Source organism: Chelonoidis abingdonii, chromosome 13, assembly GCF_003597395.2.
Source record: "Chelonoidis abingdonii isolate Lonesome George chromosome 13, CheloAbing_2.0, whole genome shotgun sequence".
NCBI classification, from domain to species: Eukaryota; Metazoa; Chordata; order Testudines; family Testudinidae; genus Chelonoidis; species Chelonoidis abingdonii.
The window spans coordinates 9,641,768-9,662,833 of NC_133781.1; the positions used below are offsets into that span (position 1 = coordinate 9,641,768).

The 21,066-nt window shown below is 47.3% G+C and overlaps 1 protein-coding gene across 5 annotated transcripts in view; it reads right to left on the bottom strand.

Annotated features, from left to right (window-relative positions):
• PIK3R6 (phosphoinositide-3-kinase regulatory subunit 6) overlaps nucleotides 1-21,066 on the bottom strand; it is a 75,804-nt gene that overhangs the window by 11,720 nt on the left and 43,018 nt on the right. For 4 of the 5 annotated variants that reach the window (XM_032801689.1, XM_075071733.1, XM_032801688.2 and 1 more), the window contains 11 exons: nucleotides 13,882-13,950; nucleotides 12,870-13,002; nucleotides 11,141-11,210; nucleotides 10,076-10,259; nucleotides 8,474-8,621; nucleotides 7,578-7,664; nucleotides 5,943-6,399; nucleotides 4,668-4,767; nucleotides 2,516-2,638; nucleotides 1,625-1,735; nucleotides 141-231 (listed from right to left, as the gene is read on the bottom strand). In XM_032801689.1, coding sequence (XP_032657580.1) covers nucleotides 141-231; nucleotides 1,625-1,735; nucleotides 2,516-2,638; nucleotides 4,668-4,767; nucleotides 5,943-6,399; nucleotides 7,578-7,664; nucleotides 8,474-8,621; nucleotides 10,076-10,259; nucleotides 11,141-11,210; nucleotides 12,870-13,002; nucleotides 13,882-13,950 — 1,573 coding nt within the window. Of the gene's footprint in view, nucleotides 1-140; nucleotides 232-1,624; nucleotides 1,736-2,515; nucleotides 2,639-4,667; nucleotides 4,768-5,942; nucleotides 6,400-7,577; nucleotides 7,665-8,473; nucleotides 8,622-10,075; nucleotides 10,260-11,140; nucleotides 11,211-11,556; nucleotides 11,837-12,869; nucleotides 13,003-13,881; nucleotides 13,951-21,066 lie in introns of those variants that run through there. The other variant, XM_032801692.2, reaches the window with a different exon arrangement.

Here is a 21,066-nt window from a genome sequence, read left to right on the forward strand (position 1 = left end):
TCAGTTACTGTGTGTAGAAGGACATAGGGGTGATGGAAGTGAGTGTGATTAAATAAGGGGAAAGTTTACTAAAGAGAGAGGGAATCTGGGATGAAGGGGAATTCCTGGTGGCGGAGGAGATGCTGAAACATGCTACACACCTTTGGGAGTTTTGCAATCTTGCACCTTGACACTCAGCTCGGTGAGGAACACATCCTCTGCTGGCTCCTGAGCCTTGTTGCTGAAGAAAATCTGAAAATGGAAAAGACCTTCTCTGGGAGCAGGTCCTGACTGGTCCCCACAGAGCGATCCTCTGTGACATCACAGTCATCTCTGCAGAAAAGGCTGTGACTTCATATGTGAAACAAGCAACCAGAGGCAAGGTACACGCCAGGAAAAACAAAAGTGATTTCATGCACATCTCCTTCGTTACGGGGAAAGCTAAGCTCTGGGAGAAAGGACAGCCCTGCACAGTCTGGGAAAACCTCCCTAGAGTAGCTTGATTCCATTTCATCACAGAACCTAAAGAAAGTATCAGGGAGCTCAAGAACTTCCAGAAAGAGAACACGGAATTGGCCAGTAATGTAAACAAAGGGGATTTCCCCTGGGGCACTGTACACCTCACCACCAAGTGTCATCTAGACTGAAGTGTGGGCTCCCACACAAGACCCCCAGTCCCTGTACCAGTATGCTGATTAGCTCTGAAGTATGTAAATTCCTGTTTGTGACACCTGAGTGCTGACAGAAATGCCCAGAGAGTCATCTAGCCATGAGTCTGCAACATAGAGAAAAACTGGGGAATAAAACTAATTTTAAAATAACAAGATCGCCAGCTATTTGACATGAGGATCAAGTGAGGTGGGGGCAGGAACAATGCCAGAGTGATAGGAAGGAGACAAAGTCCTGTGAGGCACTGACAAAACGAGTTACTGACCCCCCTCTGGGGCTGATCCATAGAAGATAGCGAGACACCTGGTTCTGTTCCCAGCTGTTGGATCTAGTCCTTGAGCTAAAGTGGTAAAGGCAGCTCAAGTGTTTGGAGCTAGAAGCCCTGGATTCAGTTCCTGCTAATGATCTAACCAGGTGGTCTCATTAAAGTCCTTTGCTAATTGTTTTGGTCTCATGTCAGGTCTGACATTAATTCTGTTTCAGAGAAGATGGCAGGAAAAAAATGAAACGTTTCAGGAAATCCAAAGACCTTGTAGCAATCAGGTAGAGTCTGGCAAAGCCTCTCATGAGTCACCTGATTCCATATTTCATCACTGAATCTAAACTAAGGGAAGTCATGCACCTAGCGAGCAAACTTGGGTCCAGTTAAACAGGAACCTGGGACCCATTTGTGGTTCAGTGACAAAAGTCACATGAAATTAGCTCTTCTGCATGGCCCTGAGGTGACCCAGATGGAGCCCAATGGCTCCAACTCAGCTTCCCTATGAGATCTGGAGGATCTCAGGAGCTCAGAGGGAACACTGGGGGCTGGAGACCACGTAGATTAAAGCTGCTGTTTGCATGACGCCCAGGAAAACCTGGGATCTTTGCACAGCTTGGCCAGCAAGCCCTCCTCCACATCGGGGATGTGAACTAGGCTGTAGTTTGGGGCTGCTGCTAGTGTGTTACATAAAAGGGTGACAGACAAGGCACTGACCTTAACAGAGTAGATCTGGAAATAGACTGGCTGGATGCCCAGGCGCACGTAGTAAGTGATCACATCAATAATGAATGGGTCGGACATAGGGTGCGTGCTCAGGGAGGAGGGCTGTGTGGAAAGCACAGTTTGCATCACCTGCAGTCACTTCACTGAAATCATCACTCAGATCCTTATTCTCTCTTAGTAAGTTACCACAATGAGGCGCACACACACCCCGTCCCCGCCACACACATACACAGAGCGCTCCATTTCTGCATGAAGATCAGTCAGAGCAAGACCACGGGGGAGGAGACTCTTCTCCCTTCACCATCCCATCCAACTGCCCCGATCTGACAAAGTTTTGAAAAAGCCAGGCAATGAGAGCTGAAAATCCCTTATACAGGCAGGCTTTTCAGCAAACGCCTCATTCACTATTTTGCTTCCCCCTCCCCAGTTACTAAGTTTGACCAAAGAAAATCTGCTGCAGTGAAATGCCCCAGCATGGATACTGCTTTTCATCCTTCCATCCTATCTGCTTCAGACCACAGAGTCTACCCACTGGGTGGGGGCAATGTGAGCCCATTTCCCCCCCCACCACCACCACCATGCAGCCATCTCACACGACTCCTCTTGGAATATTCTTAAAGGAATAAAAATGATCAAAAACCTGAACAAATCATTAAATATTGGGAAATCACAGCCCTGCAGACCCGCACAAGCACAACCGTGCACCCCAAAATGTGTGGCGCTCCCGTTCCGTATCTTCCACGTGACTGGGAAAGTACAGAACTCAGCGAGAAACACGAGGTGGGGGCTTTTAGCCTCTGAGAAGTTCACTCAGAGGCCCCACTGTGGTTTCTGAGCCACTCGGCCCGAGCAGTGCACAAAAGGAAGGGTTCCCCCTCGTACCATGGTGGCCAGCTTTGGGATCATGTGACACAGTGTGTTGATGTTGCTCTCATACCAAGGGTCAGCTTTGCCCAGATACACAGCCAACTCGCAGAGCTCCATCTGGCCAGGTGTAGTATGATCCTGGAGGGGGAGAAACACACAGCACAGGACAGTCAGCTCCTTGCATCTGCTTGTTACGCACAGAATAACATCCCTCAAGGAAAGGGTTAAAGACGCCAGAAGCTAAGCAAGCAACTGCTTTTACTGGGATGCAATCTTGCTATTAACCAAACCGTCTCCCTCTGTGCGTATGTCTACTCTGCAGTCTGAGGTGTGACTGCAGCTATCGCAGTGTAGATGCAGTGGCTTCAGCAATGCTAGTACATACCCAGTGTCCCCCGCATGTTTGAAGAGCCTCCGTGGAAACCCATGCCACTACATCTAAACTGCTATTTTTAACTGTACCAGAGTGAGTAATGCAAGTGCAGGTACATGTGCTTCACACCTGGTGGAGGATATGTCTACACACTGCAACTGGAAAGTGCACTTGCAGCACGTGTAGACATTCTCAAGCAATCTCTGATCTGGCTGGATCAAAGCTAGCTCAAGTCTATAGATCAAAGTTAGATCAGGAAACAATAGCAGTGAAGCCGTGCCAACACGGACAGCTTATTGAGCTAACCCTGCCCACACAGCACCCTGAGTACATAACCGAGTGGCTGCTGCCCGTACTGCCGCAGCTTCGCTGTTACTGTTACCTGAGCTAGCTTTGAACTAGCTAGATCAAAGCCAGCTCCAGGTACATCCACACATGCTGCAGTCACACCTTTCAAACATAGTGTAGACAGACCCTCAGTAACCTCCCGATCGTACCCCCTTTCCACTGTTCAGTCTCACTGGTCGGTTTATGACCCTCATGGAGATGTGTCAAATTTTGATGGTCAGCTTTTGGGGGCAGGGGCTGTGTCTTTGCTTGCTGGTGTGGAGCGGCTCAAATATTTTCTGCAACTCCAGGTGCTCCAGAATAAAGACAGTTAATGAATTAAGTTCACTAATAATACGTGCACATGCTGTCAGGATATCCTGCCATTTCTAGGGCAAATTTAGACTGCCAAGAGCTGTAAATGTTCATTGGTTTCCAGCGGGGACCATGATAGCATCGCAGCCTTGTGCTGATCCAAACGGTATCCTCCCTGTTTCTGGCTGTCCCAGCTTCTAACCTCATTTAGACCTGATCCTGCCATGAGCTCCGTGCCAAAAGACTCTCGAGTCTCCATGAGACCACACTGATGTCAATGGAGTCTGTGGGGACACAGGGGTCTGGTGCATGGAGCCTGTTGCAGGATCCGGCCTTCAGCAAATAATGCTGTTCACTTATAGCAATTTTCATCCAAAGAACTCAAAGCACTTTACAAACATGGAGATCATTAGACTGACAGGTCTTTGGATAGAGACCACCTTTGTGTTCTGTATTTGTACAGCAGCTAGTGCAATGAGGTCCTGCTCCATGGCTGGTGCTCCTAGGTGCTACAAATAACATTAGTATCACCATTTTACAGATGGGGAAACTGAGGCACAGTGAAGGGAAGTGATTTGCCCATGGCCAGACAACATGTCAGTGGCAAAGCAAGAAACAGGTCCCATGTCTTTGATGCCACATATCTCCCCAGTACAGGCACAGACTCTCAGAAGGAAAATAGACTAATTTTCACTGCTGTAGCATTTGATTGGAAGCAGGGATCAGCCAAAACAAAAAACTGTGTTTCTCTGCAAAGACCCTATGCATGATCCTAAGCTCCTTCTACAGTCCCAGAGTAGCTGGATGCATCCGTTAAAATGCCAGCAACAAAATAGGTCATGTTGAGATCTTAAATATCATCACTATGTTTCAGAGTCAACACCCCATTTGGACAAACTAAACCATTCAAACCTTGCTCAGAGCTATCTATGATTTCAGGTTGTCTGCAGACTCAGCCAGACAGCCTTAAACTGGGTCCCATTTGGCAGGTTTTTTCAGAGCCATAAGGGCTAAACACAAAATCTTAAATCCTCTAGAAACCTGGTGGGACCCCAGAGAAATATTCCAGCCAGCTCAATCCAAGCCCTGGCAGCCCCTCTGCAAGACTGTGAGCAGAAAGAAGGTATGGTCCCTGCTCACCTGATTGCTCACCTGAGTGGGCCAGGTGTCTGGCTGCCCCTCCATAACAGGGACATAATAGAACTGCAGGTTCAGCCTTGGTGTCAGGAAAACACGTCTGGTTTCTCGTTTCCTTGACATACAAAAAATACATTCATTTTTGAAGTTACAATGTTTGCTATAAGCCAACCACAGCTGACTGCTTCAGAGGAATGGAAGCACACAGCTGCATCCTGGTAGGGCCCCAAAGTTTCAACAGCATTGCTCCCTCAGCATGGGGACACTTTCCACCTCTAATCCCCTCAGGGCTCTGTGCTCTCCACATTCCTTTCCTATGTGTCTGGGCTCCATTACTATAGCATCTGAGCAGGTCACAATCTGTATTTACCCTTTCAGCAGCCCTATGAGGCAGGGCAGTGCAGTCATCAACATACAGACCTGGAAGTGGGGTATCTTAAGTCCCTTAGGATGTCCCGGGCAGGGGCAGGGAGAATGAGAACAGGGTCATGAGTCCCAGGCAAGTGCCCTAACCATGGTACTATCCTTCCTCCCTCTCCTCCCACCAGCTCTGCTCTTTAGGCTCACCGACGGCTGGCATGTCGGGCCTTACCACACGTTAATGTAGATCCACGCTCACTGTGCAGCGCTGTGGCCTTCTCTAGTGTGTGTGTATGGGCGGGGGAGTGTCATAGGGAGGTCTGTGGGCTAGAAAATGTTTGGTTTGTCCCCGGTGGAAAATTTCAACTTTTCATCAAAAAAATTAAAATGCCAGGAGTGAAAACTTTTCAGTTGTTGCTGCCTCAAAAATCTAATTTTCCATCGAAAAAGAAGTTCTCACATGGAAATGTTTGACCAGCCCCATTTACATTTTTGCTGCAGCCTTTGAACTAACAGCACTGGGCCTGTCACCTCAGGCAGCTGCGGAGCCTGCTTTGAACGCCAATGGGTCAATCCTGGCTCCTGTTAACACCAGAATCCCACCACATCCCTCCCTGCTGCTCCCAGATCATCCTTCCCCTTCGAGGCTGTGGCTCACCACAGACATGGTGCCTCTGAGGCCTGAGCCTTTGGTGTTACCTAACAGGAGAGGCAAGTCCCATCAAGCTCTCATACTAGCCCACCCCCTACCCCTTCCATTCTGGGCTCCCTCTTTCCCTTCCTTTGTTAACAAGTGGTGGTGTGAGGTGGGAGCAGCCAGTACCTATCCCACCCCTGTTGCAAAGCCTGTACTGGACAATCCTCCTCAGTATTAGCCATCACTGCACCCTGCATAGAAACACCTCCCCTCCTAGGAGGCTGTAGCCTTACCTCAGTGAGTAATAGGCTTGGGCCAGTCGCCCCAAGACCCTGTCATCCCCCAGAACCACAATCCGGGCAGTGTACAGTCTGTGGAGGTGAGGCATGGGCACCATGCTGCTGTCAGATTTCCTGTGCAGCTTCCCAGATTGCTTTGCCCCTGGGCCATTGCAGCTGTTCTGCAGCAAGGCCATGCTTTCCAAAAGGCATGGCTTTTTCTTAAAGCCGCCCTTCCTCTGGAGCCTGGCATGCTCCACGTCAGTGCTGCTGGGTGGCAGCAGCTCCTCGCCTACCACAGGCAGGTCCCGTTCAATGCCGCTGTCGGTGGAGAGCACGGAGAAGCGGGTCTGCTCGCAGCAGTCACAGTCAGACACAATGTCCTGGATCTCAAAGTTGTCCAGTTCCTGGCTCAGGCAGTCCTGCTCGCAAGTCCGCGACAGCGGGCGGACGAACAGCACCAGCTCCTTCCCTGCGGAGGGGAGGAAAGCCCTTGGGTGATGAAGGCCAGGTGCGTAGGCGGATGTCATCCCCGGGCCAAGGTCAGTGGGACCCGCAGGTGCTCAGGCCATTGGTGGATTTAGATGCCTAACTTTAGGCTCTACATCCTCGATCCAAAGCCCAGTAATGTCTATGGAGTCTTTCCATTTGCTCCAGTGGGCTTTAGGCCAGGCCAAACGATCTGAACATTGGCCCCTCTGTCTGCTGAAATTCCACTAGAACAAACACTAACCCCATTGCCTCCCTGCTTTTCACACCTGGAACACGTGCTTTCATTAGTCATGGAATAGAGGCCAAAAGGAACGGGGGGAGCCCCATGCAGCACAGGCAGGCACTAGGCAAGTGGGGTTCACACCAGCTACCCCTACACAGGCATGACAATACACCTCAGTCCTAATCCGTAGCTGCCCCTGCTACTCCAGCCCTGGGCCCTCAGACACCTCTCCCAATAGAGCTAAGTCTGGCCCTGTGGATCCTCACTGCTATCCCACTTGTGGGCCTTTCCCAAACAGAATCTGCCAGTCAAATCAACGATCCAATAGCCTCTTACCAAATCCTCAAGAAGGAAAGAGAGCAAGGCCACCCCAAACCCAGCACAGGACTCTGCCTCTGCCTCATATGCAAGCCAGCGCGCCCAGTATGTCAGTGACACTCCATCAGTGTCAATATTTCAGTCCCTTTCCCCAGGGATACGTTTACTGTTCACACACACAGTTCAGCATCAATCAAAGCAGGTAAACCTGGCTCATCCTACTACCTACCCAGCCTGTACCTCCAGCCAGGTCTTCCACCTAGACCCTGCTTCTGCATCCTCCCTGACCCAGGCTCTTCTGCAGGAGCCTCTCTACTCCCGGCAGCCCTCACTTTAAGTGAGCTGCTTACTGGCCTCCTCTGCTCAGCCCAGCTCCCTTAAAAGGACGGACACACACACACACACGCACGCATGCACACACACACCCACCCACCATGACAGGAAAGCTTAGTGCATTAACCCGACACACTGTGCTGCCAATCCTCTGCTCTGGAACCAGGAGAAATAAAACTTGCCTCCCAACCATCTGAGCCAATTTACAACCCGTTATTTGGCAAATGCTTCTCAGACTATTAGACATCATCAGGGTTTCATTTCAGTCACTTAAGGGCACTCACAAAGCTGGTCTTCATCAGTCCACAAGTGGAAGCTGATATTTGGGTTGGGCAGTGGGGTGCCGTGGAGCCCTCCTGGTGAACTGCCTCCTGCAGGAAGGGGAAGCACTCGATTAACAAGGGTCCTTATCTGCATCTAGCGCAGCCCAGCCAGCAATTTGGTAGATGAAAAGAAACTGCCCATTAAACATGAGGAAGCAGCCAATTTTCCCACACACCTGCACTGGAAAAACCCTCCAACGATTTGCTCAAGGTTGAGTTCTTCTAAGCCCCAACCTGTCCAGGGGCCCAAGTCATAACTGGGAAGAACTGCTAAACCCTCTCACCAGTTCCGTAAAACTTTAGACCAGGCTCAAAACAGCAGAGCGTCTCATAGCATCAGGGGCTTAAATAAGACTTTCTTTTAAAAAATATTACTCAGCGATGCATTGGAAATGCAGCACTGTGGGTGCACAGCGATTAATCAACTGTCATTCAAATATATGCCCATGCAGTTCACCAGAGCCCCATGTGCATCTTGGAATGCTTCGTGTATGGCCTAATGGTATTAATGTGCCTTCTACTAGTATATTTTATTCCCTGTCCCATACGGGGGTAAGCTATATTAGTGCAAATGCCTTTACACCCGTAGAACTTCATCCACACTAGAAGGGCTGTAAGCTTTAACTGCACCAACATAGTTACAGCAGTGCCACGTGAGTGTGTACGCAAGGCCTTCGCATCCCAGTCACTCTGGAAATGGTGAACCTGCACTGCTAGGATTCAGGAAAGTTTAGTCCACCACAGACACTGCTCAGATTGCCCTGAACTCGATAGCCACAGCTGTTCCTGGGACTTGCGCCCTCAATGGACTTCCCAGCCCCTGATTCCTATGCTTTTGGAGTAGACAGCATATTTACCTCCCGCTGACGAGTTCAGCACCATGCTGTAGATTTTCTGCAGCCTCTCAGCGTGCCGGCCGCGGTCTGCATTCGTCTCACTTCCTGTACACTCGACGGCTGCCACCACTTCCCGGAAACAGTGCTCTAGCTCAGCTGTGGGCTTATTCTGTCACAGAGAAGTGCTATTAATAACCCGAGGGTGTGAATATGAGGCATATGGAAGGAGGAGACTAAAAAAACATCCACTATGTTTTGCTAGACTGAAGCCCAACCCCATCATTGCACAGCTGCTGAAATAAAAGAGACCATTAAATGACATTAAACTCTCAGGGTGCATCTACACCGCAAAAACAGACCTATGGCAGCAAATCTTAGAGCCCAGCTCAGCTGATTCGGGCTCACACTACGTGGCTAAAAATAGTAGCGTAGACAGGACTCTCCCCCCTTGCAGTGTCCCACAGCTTGGACTCCAGTCTGAGCCTGTCTAAATAGCAATTTTTCAGTCTCAGAGCGAGAACCTTGCGAGCCTGAGTCAGCTGACCCAGGCCAGCTGTGGGTTTTTCATCTCCACGTAGACATACCTTTGACACACTGTTGCCCTAACACAGGGGCCAGTTCTGGCAGGCTGCACAGCCCAATGCAGCAGTGGTGCCAAGTTGGGAGGAAGATAGACTAAGTGTTTGGTCCTACTCTAAGCCAGCTATTTGCTCCATCGGCTGCAAGGCAGAGGGAGCTGTTGAAATTCATGCTGGAGGCCTTATTGAGGGCAAGATACTCAGCAGCAGAGCAAACGGGCTCTTGGGACATGAAGGGAAGAGGGTTCTGTAGGGGACGATAGTGCCCCAAAGTGAGAGACCTTCTCCAGGTTTATGTTAGATGGAGAGCTCCAGATAAACAGCGCTTGCTGGGATCCACTAATGTGCCTGAACTGGCCACACCTATCATGCTTGGTCCCCAGAGCTCCCTTAAAAAGGCTACTCAGGAGAGTGGGACATTTTCCTGACGAGATATATTTTTCACCGAAAAAAATGGCATTTCATCTCAAACAAAAAGTTGCAGGGAAAATTGTTGATTTCAACTCAATTGTCTGGTTTTTCAAGGCAAACCTGGAAATGGAAAACCAAATATTTTTAATGAAAAGTGAACTTTTTTTAACCAAAACAGTTTTCAAAAACTGAAAAAAATTCAATTTGGGGTTTCAGTTTTTGTCAAATGTGGGAAATTTCAATGAAAATGAAAAAAAGCCCCCCTGAAATTTATTTTTTTGCAAGTGTCCTGCAAAAATAATTAGTTTGTGTTTTGACCCTGTTCTCCGACTTTCAAATGCACAATGGAAGTGCTCATAGCTACCAAAGTACACTAAGCTGCGCACACACGTATATCCGTATGAAATCATGCATCGTCACTGGAACTACTTGAGTGGCAAGGTGCTGTTCAATGTGTGTAAAAGTAGCAAAATCTGCTTTCTATGTCAGTGGAAGCTAGTGGGGGCTACATGCTTCTGAGAATCTGTTCACTTCATTGAGTTGCCTAAATCAGAACAGAGCTCTTTTGAGAATCTGGCCCCACATAAATATGGGTCAAGTTCATGGTGATATTGAGCTGCAGCTAAGCCATTACCTGAAGAATCCTCTGGAAACTTTCAGCATCACAGTCCTCACCCAGAGCCGCCTGCACAGCACGTGTTATCACATAGCACATGCATGATCTGGGATTCTGATACATCTGAGCAGCTTTGGCTTCAGTGACTAGTGAATTGCATACAGCCTTGGAGAGCACATCTGCATCTGCAAATATGAAAACTCTGTGGAAATGAAGGGTTGAAAAAATAGATGCATAAAATAAATGAATATGGTTATCAAAGCAGAGTATGCAAAAAGGCAGGAGTCAATGAAGACTGGGAGGGCAGGTAAGGCATGCCATTTTACATCTAAAACCCAAGGTGGTGGCTGCCATGTTAATGCTTCAGGGCTTACGCTGCCAACCAGACAGTATCAGGAAGAAATTCATCCCGTGGTGTAACACTGCACAATGAAAGGATTAAAACCTGCTGAAGAAGCCAGCATTGTTCCCTATCTGGAGCAAGGTACTAGACTAGGTGCGTCATTGGCTTTTTCTGGTATGGCTGGATCTATTCCCATGTTGGGTCTAATCCTGCAGGCAGAGGTTCAGAGAAGAAGAAAATTGTCTGCCACTGGGCCAAGTTCAACTCTGGTATACATAGATATAACTCAAGTGAAGTCAATGGAGATGTACCCTCTTACCCAAGAGTTGAATTTGGCTCATAGTAATTATTTGCACTCTCAGATTGGAACGAATATTTTGGGTCAGCATCATTCTGCTCAATTAAACAGAGCTGCTGCAGATACTTCCTGTGCTTCTATACCTGTCTAGGGGAAGCTCCGTGCTCCTGGAAAGCCAGCTGGAATACTCAGTAAAACACCGGCTTCCTGACACCAAGCTTGTTTTAACAAACCTGAGATGCCACCGACATTTATTGTATACTGCTTTGTAATACCACTAGCAGGGCTTCGATTTTGCTCCAGTTCTGTGCTAACAGCTGTTGGATTTTTGATAGTATTGCCCAGTGCCATGAAATGCTGTGTCTAGTATGCAGTAAAGGCACAGATTTTGCTGCAAGATTAAAATGCCATTTAAAAGCCACACTAGAACAGGCATACGTACCTTTCCTGATAAGGATATGGGTCGCTCTTCAGACTTTGTTCTGAAATAATCATTCTTTGGTATAACACTCCTAACAAATAAAAATATTCACATGCAACAGATAGTAACAAGAGAGTGGCCTGATCCTGCTCTCACCCCAGCATGAGTTAGGAGTAACTTTACTAAATCAGTGGAGCTACATGGCGATAAAGCAGGTATGAGAGGAGAATCAAGCAGGCAGTTTCATATAGCCCAGAAAAAAGACAGTAAAATCTAAAGGGAATTCAGCTAGAACACATGAAAACACTTTCTGTTTGGGAATAATCCCAGCTACACACTGCCTGTATTTCATGCACTTTCCTGACTAGATTACAAGTTATGGGGTGGACTCTGAAGCAGATGCAGGAGAAAAAGCTTGATTCTCTGCTGACTTTTACCTTGTGTCATCATTTGTGTCAACACAAAGTACAAACTGCTGTCACATCGGAATGGTGGTGCTTTCCACTCTTATTGCTGTGGTGTCCATGATGACCCAAGGCGCAAGGCAATGGAGAAACTGCCCCAGAAAGCCTAGTCCCATGTTGCCAAGGGAGAATGGTCTTGTGGTTAAAGTAGTGCTCCGAGAGATCTGTGTTCTCTTCCCAACTCTTCAGTGGAGACTGCGCTTCAGTTAAAATGGGAATAATACACCTCCATGTGGTGGGAGGGCCTGTTTAGTGCTCTAATATATGGTGATGGAAGCCAAAAATCCATGAATAAGAAGAATTTTAACAAATAAGGCAGAGAAAATGGAAAATACAGGATTTCAGCAGTACTGTTTCTAAACACATCTATTCTCCAGAAGACACCAACTGGCTCTTCAGTATTTAGCACTCGTTTATCATAAAAACAGATGATGAGAGAGCAATCATTGGGAAGGCTGCAGGATTCAGTTGGACGGAGATTTCTCATGGCAGGATACAGATCTAAGGAGAATGGTTTTACTGTGTGGTTTAATAACAGTCTGTCACTAGTAACCGTTGTAGAGCACTGGACTGGCCCTGCTGGGCCCATTGCATTGCCATTGCAGACCAATTTCCATTGTTAATTTCTGGTTTTAGGAGATGGAACTCAGAAGTTCTGGGTTCAGTTCCTGGCTCTGCTCCAGACTCCACGTGTGTGACGTCGCGGAAACCACTTTGTCTCTATGTTGTCTATTGGAATTGTGAGCTCTTTGGGGCAGGGACTGTCTTTTTGTTCTGGGTTTATACAACACCTAATGCAACTGGATCCTGGACCATGACTGGAACTCTCAGGCGCTATTGGTAATACAGATCATAGTAAATAACTTAGCAAGATGCGGCTCTGATCTCAGTGTATGCCTCTGGGCAGAACTATAATCCCCAAAATGGTTATAGCACAGGGACGGTGAGTCTCCTTGAGATCTGGGTATGGAGGGTCTCTTCTAAGCACAATTCTCCTCCTTTTGGTGAAGAAGGAACTTTTGCTTCCTCCCCCACATCACTCAAAGTGAGGCTGAGGTCTCCACAAGAAGAGAGCACAGCGTGAGGGTCTCCTGTGCTGCAGCCACTTTGAGAACAGAATGAGAGCACTCGCTGCCTACAAGAGGACCTCTTAGACATTTAACGACACAATGCACAGAAAATACTTTTCACCCTTCTGGGGACTTAAATAATTACTAAAGCAAAGACATCACCATTTCATAGCTACATCCCCATGCCACAGGAGAGGCACCATGAATTCCACAAACCTGGTGTCACTCTTTCTACTTTTAACCGGAACGCGTAGTCCAAGCCAATGGTACAGTAAGGCTTCGGCAGGGTTAGTAGCTTTTTACAGAAGTCATACACTCTTTCATAGAGATCGTCTGAAATGCGGGGAGCCTGGAATGGGAAAGGAACAGTTAACAAGATCCCAACGGAGATGGAGCAGCCTAAACTTAGGGTCCCTGTGGGGGAATCTCTTCACCATATGTGAGAGCCATAAGAAACAAGCTGCCCAGAGATGCAAGGACTCAAGGTTAAGGACCAAATTCATCCTTGGTTCAAACGGCTGGAACTCTAGCTGATTTCAATAGGCCTGAATCTGACGCTACGACTAGATAAGGTAATGGAAATTCTGCAGAGATCTAGAAATACCCTCTTGCAAGGCTGCAAGGACTGGATGTCTAAAGGCATTTAGGTGCCTAAGCACATAAGAAAACCCCCTTTATACCTTTGCATCTAAATCTGGCCCAAGGTGACATTTATTTTTTTCACATCCCATGTTGTTAAAGCTGAGAATTCAAATGCACAAAATTGGGAAATTTAAGGTTCTTGCAGAAAAACTGATCCAGCCATATTGCACAGGCAATGTTTTTGAAAATATATTTTATGTAGTTACACACGTATCTGAACACTATAAATAGGTACAACATGGCTAACTGAATGGTGGGCCTGATTTTAACGTCACCTAATAATAATATCTAGCTCTTATATAGTGCTTGTCATCTGCAGATCTCAAAGTGCTTTACAAAGGAGGTCAGTCTGATTATTCCCATTTTACAGGTAGAGAAACTGAGGAACAGAGAAGGCAATGACTTGCCCAAAGTCACTTACTAGCAGAGTCAGGAACTGAACCTAGGTTTCTTGGGCCCCCTACTAATACAGTGTTCATGAGGCCACACTACCTATTCTGCTATAAATTGGGTGCAAGTGATCTCAGGGCCAGGCCCCATAGCTTTGAATTTCCCTAGATTGTTAAATACCATCTGCAGATCTTACCTTTATTAGTGTGTACATTAATGTATGAAGCAGGGGGATGATGTAATGTCTATAATCTCCTTTTTCTGCCTGCAAAATCAAGCCAAACAGTTAACTAAAGCTCATGCTGTTTAATGACTTGCTGACTGATGAAGCAATTGAGTAGTGTTTGCATCAGAGGAAGGAAATCCAAATGAAATGCTCAGCACACCCTGGTCTTTTAATGCACAAAGGCTGAATTTCAGCAAGACAGAAATGCAGCAGCCTGCCAGCTTGGTCCAAGTTCTCAGTCCAAATAAATGTCACCATTTGCCTGCCAGTTTAACAGGAAGACTCTTAAAGCAGCAAGCAGGCCAACATTTTGAGTCTGGAATGATGCTAATGGTCACCAGATTTGTTTCTAGTCACTGGGAGGCCCAAGGATTTGTAGAGATTCATGTTTCTTTTATTAATGAGGAACTGATTTGTGCTCCCACCCCCAAGCACATTTCAATAGATTGACAGGGACAGGTTCCCTCTCAAGCTGACCCCTACATGCCACTGCTCAGTTGAGTGTAGATAATGTCTGAGGAGACACACAACATAGTGTGTGTGTTACAGTCTTTCCTATATTGTTTAAGGGGGTTTCAAGTGCCAGGTCTGTAACTGCCCAGTGACAGAACTTTCTTTGTTTGTAACACAGTACAGTAGCTCCTCACTTAACTTCATCCTGGTTAACATTGCTGTTTCGTTGTTATGTTGCTGATCAATTAGAGAACATGCTCGTTTAAAGTTGCACAATACTCCCATATAACATTGTTTGGCAACCGCCTGGTCTGTCTACGGCTTGCAGAAAGAGCAGCCTGTTGGAGCTAGCTAGTGGGGGCTTGAAACCAGGGTTGGCCGGCAGCCCCCCTATCAGCTCTCTGCTCCCCTAAGTTCCCTGGGAGCCAGCCGCCCAGCAGGCTATCAATTGCCGGCAGTTCAGCTGTCCCTCCCGCCACTGCCATGTGCTGCTCCTGCACTCTGCTTTGCAGCTGCTCCTAGGAGCCTCCTGCTTGTTGTGCGGGGGAATTGGGGAAAGAAGGGTGCTAATATCAGGGTGTCTCCCTCCCCCCACACTCCTGCCACACATCCCCCTGCTCCTTGACCCAATCTCCACAGGGCAGGGGATGCGGGAGAGACACACAGGGCTCAGGACAGCAGCCTCTGTCTCAACTTGCTGATCTACTTAAAAGGGCAACCTACTTAGAGTGGGCTCAGTGTACTTAAAGGGGCAATGTGCGTCTCCCTCTCTCTCACACACACACACGGTGTGTGCCTCTGTGTCTCTCTGCCATGCTGCCTCCCCTCCCTCCATTCCTGCTGCCTTGTAGAGTGTGAGGCTACATCAACAACATGTTAACCTTTGACAGCTCAGCCGAGTGCTAGTTCATCATTTAGCAGTAAGGCATTCCCTGGGAAATATCCCACCCTCTTCCACCCTCTGACTCCACCACCTCAACCAAGCTTCACAAACATCATTGCTGTGTACAGTATTAAATTGTTTGTTTAAAACTTATAGTGTGTGTGTGTGTGTGTGTGTGTGTGTGTGTGTGTGTGTGTGATGTGTTAGGATATAGATAGTATCAGGCCTGTCTATGCAAAGGCCATACTTTAGAATTTAGATGTATTCTAATCACTGAGCTATAGTTATAGAGGTATGAAAGGGACAGATAGTACAAAATCACTCGTCCTGTGTAAATGGTCTCACTCTCACTGTACTGTGACCAGGCCTAAGGCCTTCAGCGAAGATCGTAGTTAGGCAGCCATAAGCTGTGGGAAGCTGAGGTGTGGTCACATCATCTACATTCACAACACACTAGGGTCCACATTGAAATAGACGAGTTGTCTGAGTCTCGGGGGCTATAGGAATAAATCTGTCCATGATATCCCCCATTCGAGCCTCCCACAGAGAAGGGAAGTGAAGCCATGACTGAGATGGGACGTAGAGAGAGGGAAACTTAGCCCACGTCTACACTACGGGATAATATCGAATTTACTAAGGCAGCAATGTATGTTTAATAAAAACCCTCGCGATTATCAATCTGCACCAACCCGAGGTATCATGCCGGCCACACCTAGGGACCAGCAAGTCCGTCTGACGGGGCGGTTTTGGTCGAAGCGAGCCGTGCACCATGGCCACCAGAAGGCTTATGTCGACATTTTCTGAAAACACGTTGCATTGTGGGTAGCTCTTCGAGCAACGCCTATCTTATTTGCCGGCACCTTCAGCTCGTGCCCGCCCACGCCACATTGAGGGGACATTCTGGCGTTGAAGATCATATTGGTTCCGCGAGGTAGTGTCGGATAAAAAAGTCTGTACAAGTGGCATTCCTTCCTCCCGGGCAGAACATCAACAGACAATACCTTTCGGCGTTTTTCCCCCTGATTTTGCACCTGGGCACGCCATAGCACGGCAACCATGAGCCCGTTCAGCGTTTTTTTTTCTTCCAGCACTCGTATGTTGTACTGGATGCCGTGGACAGAGAGGCGATACTCCAGCACACACAGCAGCATTCACTTGGCTTTGCATGATAGCAGAGATGGTTACTGGTCTATTCTGTACCGTCTACTGCTGGAGAAAACTGGCAATGAAAGTGACGGTTATCTCTTCCCTCTGGACTGTCCGCTGCTATCAATCGAGTGCCCCTGGCTGAAATCGGCCTGGGGTGCGCAACGCATAACAAATTGGGACTGTAACTCCCTGAGTCAATCCTCCCTTATGTTTATAATAGAACTAGAATCATGTCCCTGCTAGAAATGGAGGCAGATGTGTAACTAGAGGAACGCGTGGTATCAGAGAGCAAGCTGCCTTTCTGTCGATCAGTATTCACAGGCGGGTGCCCCTTGCAACAACCTCACTCGTTGCTTTCCCTCTCCCGCCAATCTTCCAGGGCTACCGTGGCAAGTGCCCCCCCATCTCTCTGTCATAAGTGATACAAGAATCAGGAATACGAGGAGACCACAAGAAGACTGTCGCTTTTCAGTCCAGAGGATCTCCATAGCAGGGGACGGCAGCCCTCCTCCGGGCTATGACAAGTCCCCAGGCAGAACATTAGAAGCCAGGTTCGCTGGTAGAAGAGAGGGCCCCCAGCATGCCGCCGTGGTAAGACCAGTTCGCAGGAAATCTTTCAATTGCAGAAATAGGGAAGAGGAGGGGCCTGAGGAGCTCAGACCCCCAGTTGTCTAATGACCTGGAAGATGGTACCAAAGCGCGTTCTGTACGATCAGACCGTGGAGTAACTGGAACATTCCAATTTTTACCCAGGCGCCACGGCCAGCCCTCACCTGACTCGAGCTCCATAGTCAGGCAGCTCAACGGGCCTGATGGCAATCGGACGGCTGTTAAAGTCATAATAATTGGCACCATCTACCCACCGGGATGGGGGGAGGAGCAGATAACTGTTCAGTCACTGCGCATCGCATCGCGCGTCTACCAACGCAAGCATTCAGTAACACATGAGGGTGACTGAAAGAATGTCAAGAAATGATTTTTCCTTTTTCTTTCACATGTGGGAGGGGGGAAGGAAACTGAGGAGCTATTCCCCTTGGCCCACCCCAAAACAACATGTTTGAATCTACAGACATGGGCTCAGCCTAAGAATGCAAATTACTTTTCAGAGACGCTGGACTGGTGGGAATAGCTGGAGTCCTCAGTACCACCTCCATCGCATGGGTACGTCTATTTGAGTCTACTGGGCTTGCCCGTTACGCATTGTCTATCTAGCAGCGCGGCTGTATCACTGCGACAATTTTTCTTTTCAAACGGCTGTTGGCATTTCGGATGATTCTTTTACGGATCCTCTAGAATAGAACCAGATTGCCGTCTCCACCATAACAGGCGGAGTCAACTAGTTAGGCCCGTATGGAACTGGACTACACGTTAGTTTCAGAATGTCAAATAGAGTAGCTAGTATCAGTCGCGGATAAAAATACAACATATTTGGTCATTGGGACCATTGAGGTATTATACTGCATAGAATTCGCTTGTCCTCAGATGAACCCGAAAACCCTCCTACCACAATCCCAAGCCCCTCTATGCCACAGACCCAAACTGCCCTCCAGAACCCATTTCTGCTGCACCCCACCTCTGCACTCAAGACAATCATAATCACTCCCTCTGATAGTTAACAGGCTTTTTAAATTTACCAGGCACCCTCCACGTACCTCCAGCATGCCAGTTAAAAAAGCTTTTACAGGGGTATACAACTTATTTACCTGGCGGCACTCCCCGCATAGGGGTAGATCTTGGTAACTAAGACCAATCCCTGTTTAACCATGATTTAAACGCTGATCTCCTGGATTACAGCCCAAGTGTGCAGGGATAGGTAAGTAGTCCTTGCCAGATATGACTGTGCTATAGCTGCCCAAACACAGAAGACTTAAGAGAGCGTGGAGAGAACCTAGATGGGCATAGCACTACACAGGGTATTTTGCTCTCTCAGTATGGGTGTTTGATACTTGGATTTAGGTTTTCACTTGCTAAAACAAAGAGAAATGATTCTTCTATAAAAAGAGGAGCATATGGGGAAGAAACAAGACCCTAGAATCTCTATGCAGAAAAAATACAGGTAGTTCAAATTTTACATTCTTGGGAGTTAATGTTTCATAACAAAACTATTGAAAAGGTCGATACTGATAATACCAAAGAACTGAAAAATGTAGAAGATAGGAATAAATGTGCTTGAAGGTATTGCTGAGAACAAGTTGGGGTGGCAGATAAGAACAACGTGTTAATTCTGTAAGGGCGTTAAATAAGACCAGTTGTAAGATTATGAAAGCCGTTTAATTCAGCTTACATGCAGATCCGCGCAAGATCACCTACAATCAACACTAAAAAAAAATTGAAGCCCTTTCTAATAGCCAAAACTCCGCATAATTTCAAGTGATGGCGGCGTATTAAACTCATTGTTTATTCCTGCAGTAAGCAACCAGGGAAATGCCTATCAAATTTAAGGATCAAATTGTTAGATTTAACGGCCTATTTGGGCTCGGAGCTAAATGGAAATAGTGAGAGAGGTATTAAAAGAAGTAATATTCACAGGAGCTGGTTGGCAAGTAAGTAGCAAGAATAACTTGGCGCCACATATACTCCACAGCAATGCTAAAAAGGTCATAAGGTGGGTAAAGACCATGTGTGGAAGGGAAGAAATAAAATCTTTAGCATGTGAAGGACAAACCATGCGGATGTGGATTGTCTCTCCTCCTCTTGTGGGTTTTGGATTAATACAATAAACAAAGGGAAGAGCAGGAGCTAGCCTAATAGATGACGAGATTATTGAGTTTACACCATGGAAATGGGGTTAGCATACCAATTTATATTGATGACTCTAGAGAGGACAACACAGATAAAGTGAGAACGGCTTTTTGTATCCCTGAGCCTGGATTAAGATCTATGGGGGGAGACTAACCATTTGTGGCTCATAGTGACAGCGTGATCGGGCATACTGGATAACGACCTGGATAAGGGTGTACTCCTGACTGCTGCTATCCATCTGACTCTTTATGAGTATATGACAATTAGAAACAAAGTGGGAGTTACAGAAATACAGGAAATAACTATCATGAAATATTGTTCTTTGAAACATGGTTTCACAACTCTGGTTCCATGGGAGCTAATGCATGAGCGCTGGTGTTCTGCTGATGAGCTAACACGACGCCATGCATGGTCCTATAGCTAAGGCTGTAGCAGACTCATTAATCTCTACACGAGGTCTCTGTCCCACTAGAGGGACAGAACACATCCCACACCCGGAGGTGTGTGGGTTAACCAAAGGCACTTAACAAGAATGGCAATACATGGCCAAAGAAAAAAGGAATTCAAGGTCTCTATGAAATATGTCCTAAACTTGAGGATAATGGTAACACTTAATAGCTATGACAGAAGAAGTGAAGTAAGTATATGTTTAGAGCATAACAGCTACTGTGACCGTTGAATGGTAATTTATCTTCACTAAACAAGTACGGGTTGTACAGACATACCAAGTCAGAAACAGTTGGAACACTGCTATGGTTTCACTGTGTATGTGTCTCCTTAGGGTAGCATGGCTTTTGTCAGGAGGTACAAGAAAAAAATCCTGTAATGGTGAAAAACGGCGTTGTTATCCCTTACAGACCTTTCCTCCCTGTTTTCATAGGTATATGATGACTATCTTCAGATGAGGGTACACAGTAGATTCATTACTTGGAAGGGGTACGCAGCCCAAAAGTCGAAAACCCACTGTGCTCGGCAATGCAGGGAGAATTACATAGATTTTTTTATAAAGAGACCACGAGATGCCTCAAGGTGTAAGATAGCCTGAAAGGATTATAGGGAAGGTAACCATGAAAGCGTGGTAGCAATAAAAAAGGAATTACTGTAGCTTTTTTTTTTAAGGATCAGAATTGGGTGAGAGGATGTAGATGTTTTGCCTATGTGAAAACTGTGGGTAGGTGTGGTCATATCCTCACATCGCTGAAGCCTGCCTGGCATAAATGACAAGAGAGGGCCTGCAGATGGAGAAGCTGGGCTAGGAGTATAAAAGCCAGGAAGGGGGCTATACATCACTCGGAAAAGAGTTTGGGTAGGACATAGGCAGCGGCGAAGGAAGTCCAGGGAGTAGAGTAGGCCTGCGGATTCCTGTCCTGACCTAGGTGGTTCAGCAAGAAGCCAGAGGCGTGAAGTAGCCTGCGGGGAGCAGAGGAATATTCGGTTGGCAGAAGTAGAGAATAGGGCAGGAGAAAGAGCTGAGATAGGAAGGAATCCAGAACGCCAGGAATTATGGTGGAGACTGAACAGACCTGGATTGCTTACAGAACAAGGTCCCTGGACTGGGAGCCCCAGAAGTAAAGGGGCAGTCACCTGGTGTTCCTACCAGCCAGTGGGAAGGTGATATTGGACTTAGGTGGAACAGAAGGCTACCCTGAATGGGGTGAATAGACAGCCTTGTCCGGGTGGAGCTCGTGTTAACTCAGAAAGGGAAGGACTTAACACATGACCCTCTGTCCAGGCTGAGTCATGAAGAGGGAACAATCCTGGTTGCAGGGGGGGGGGGCACAGAGTGAGCAAAGCTGAACAGAAGGTGGCACCAGAAGGGGCAGCCCTATTTGTCGCCAGACCCTCACACAGAAGGTGACCTGTGTGAGTGGAAACTCTTATGGGGGAAAATACTTCCTCATCCACATTTTGGGAAAGCTGAATTTCCC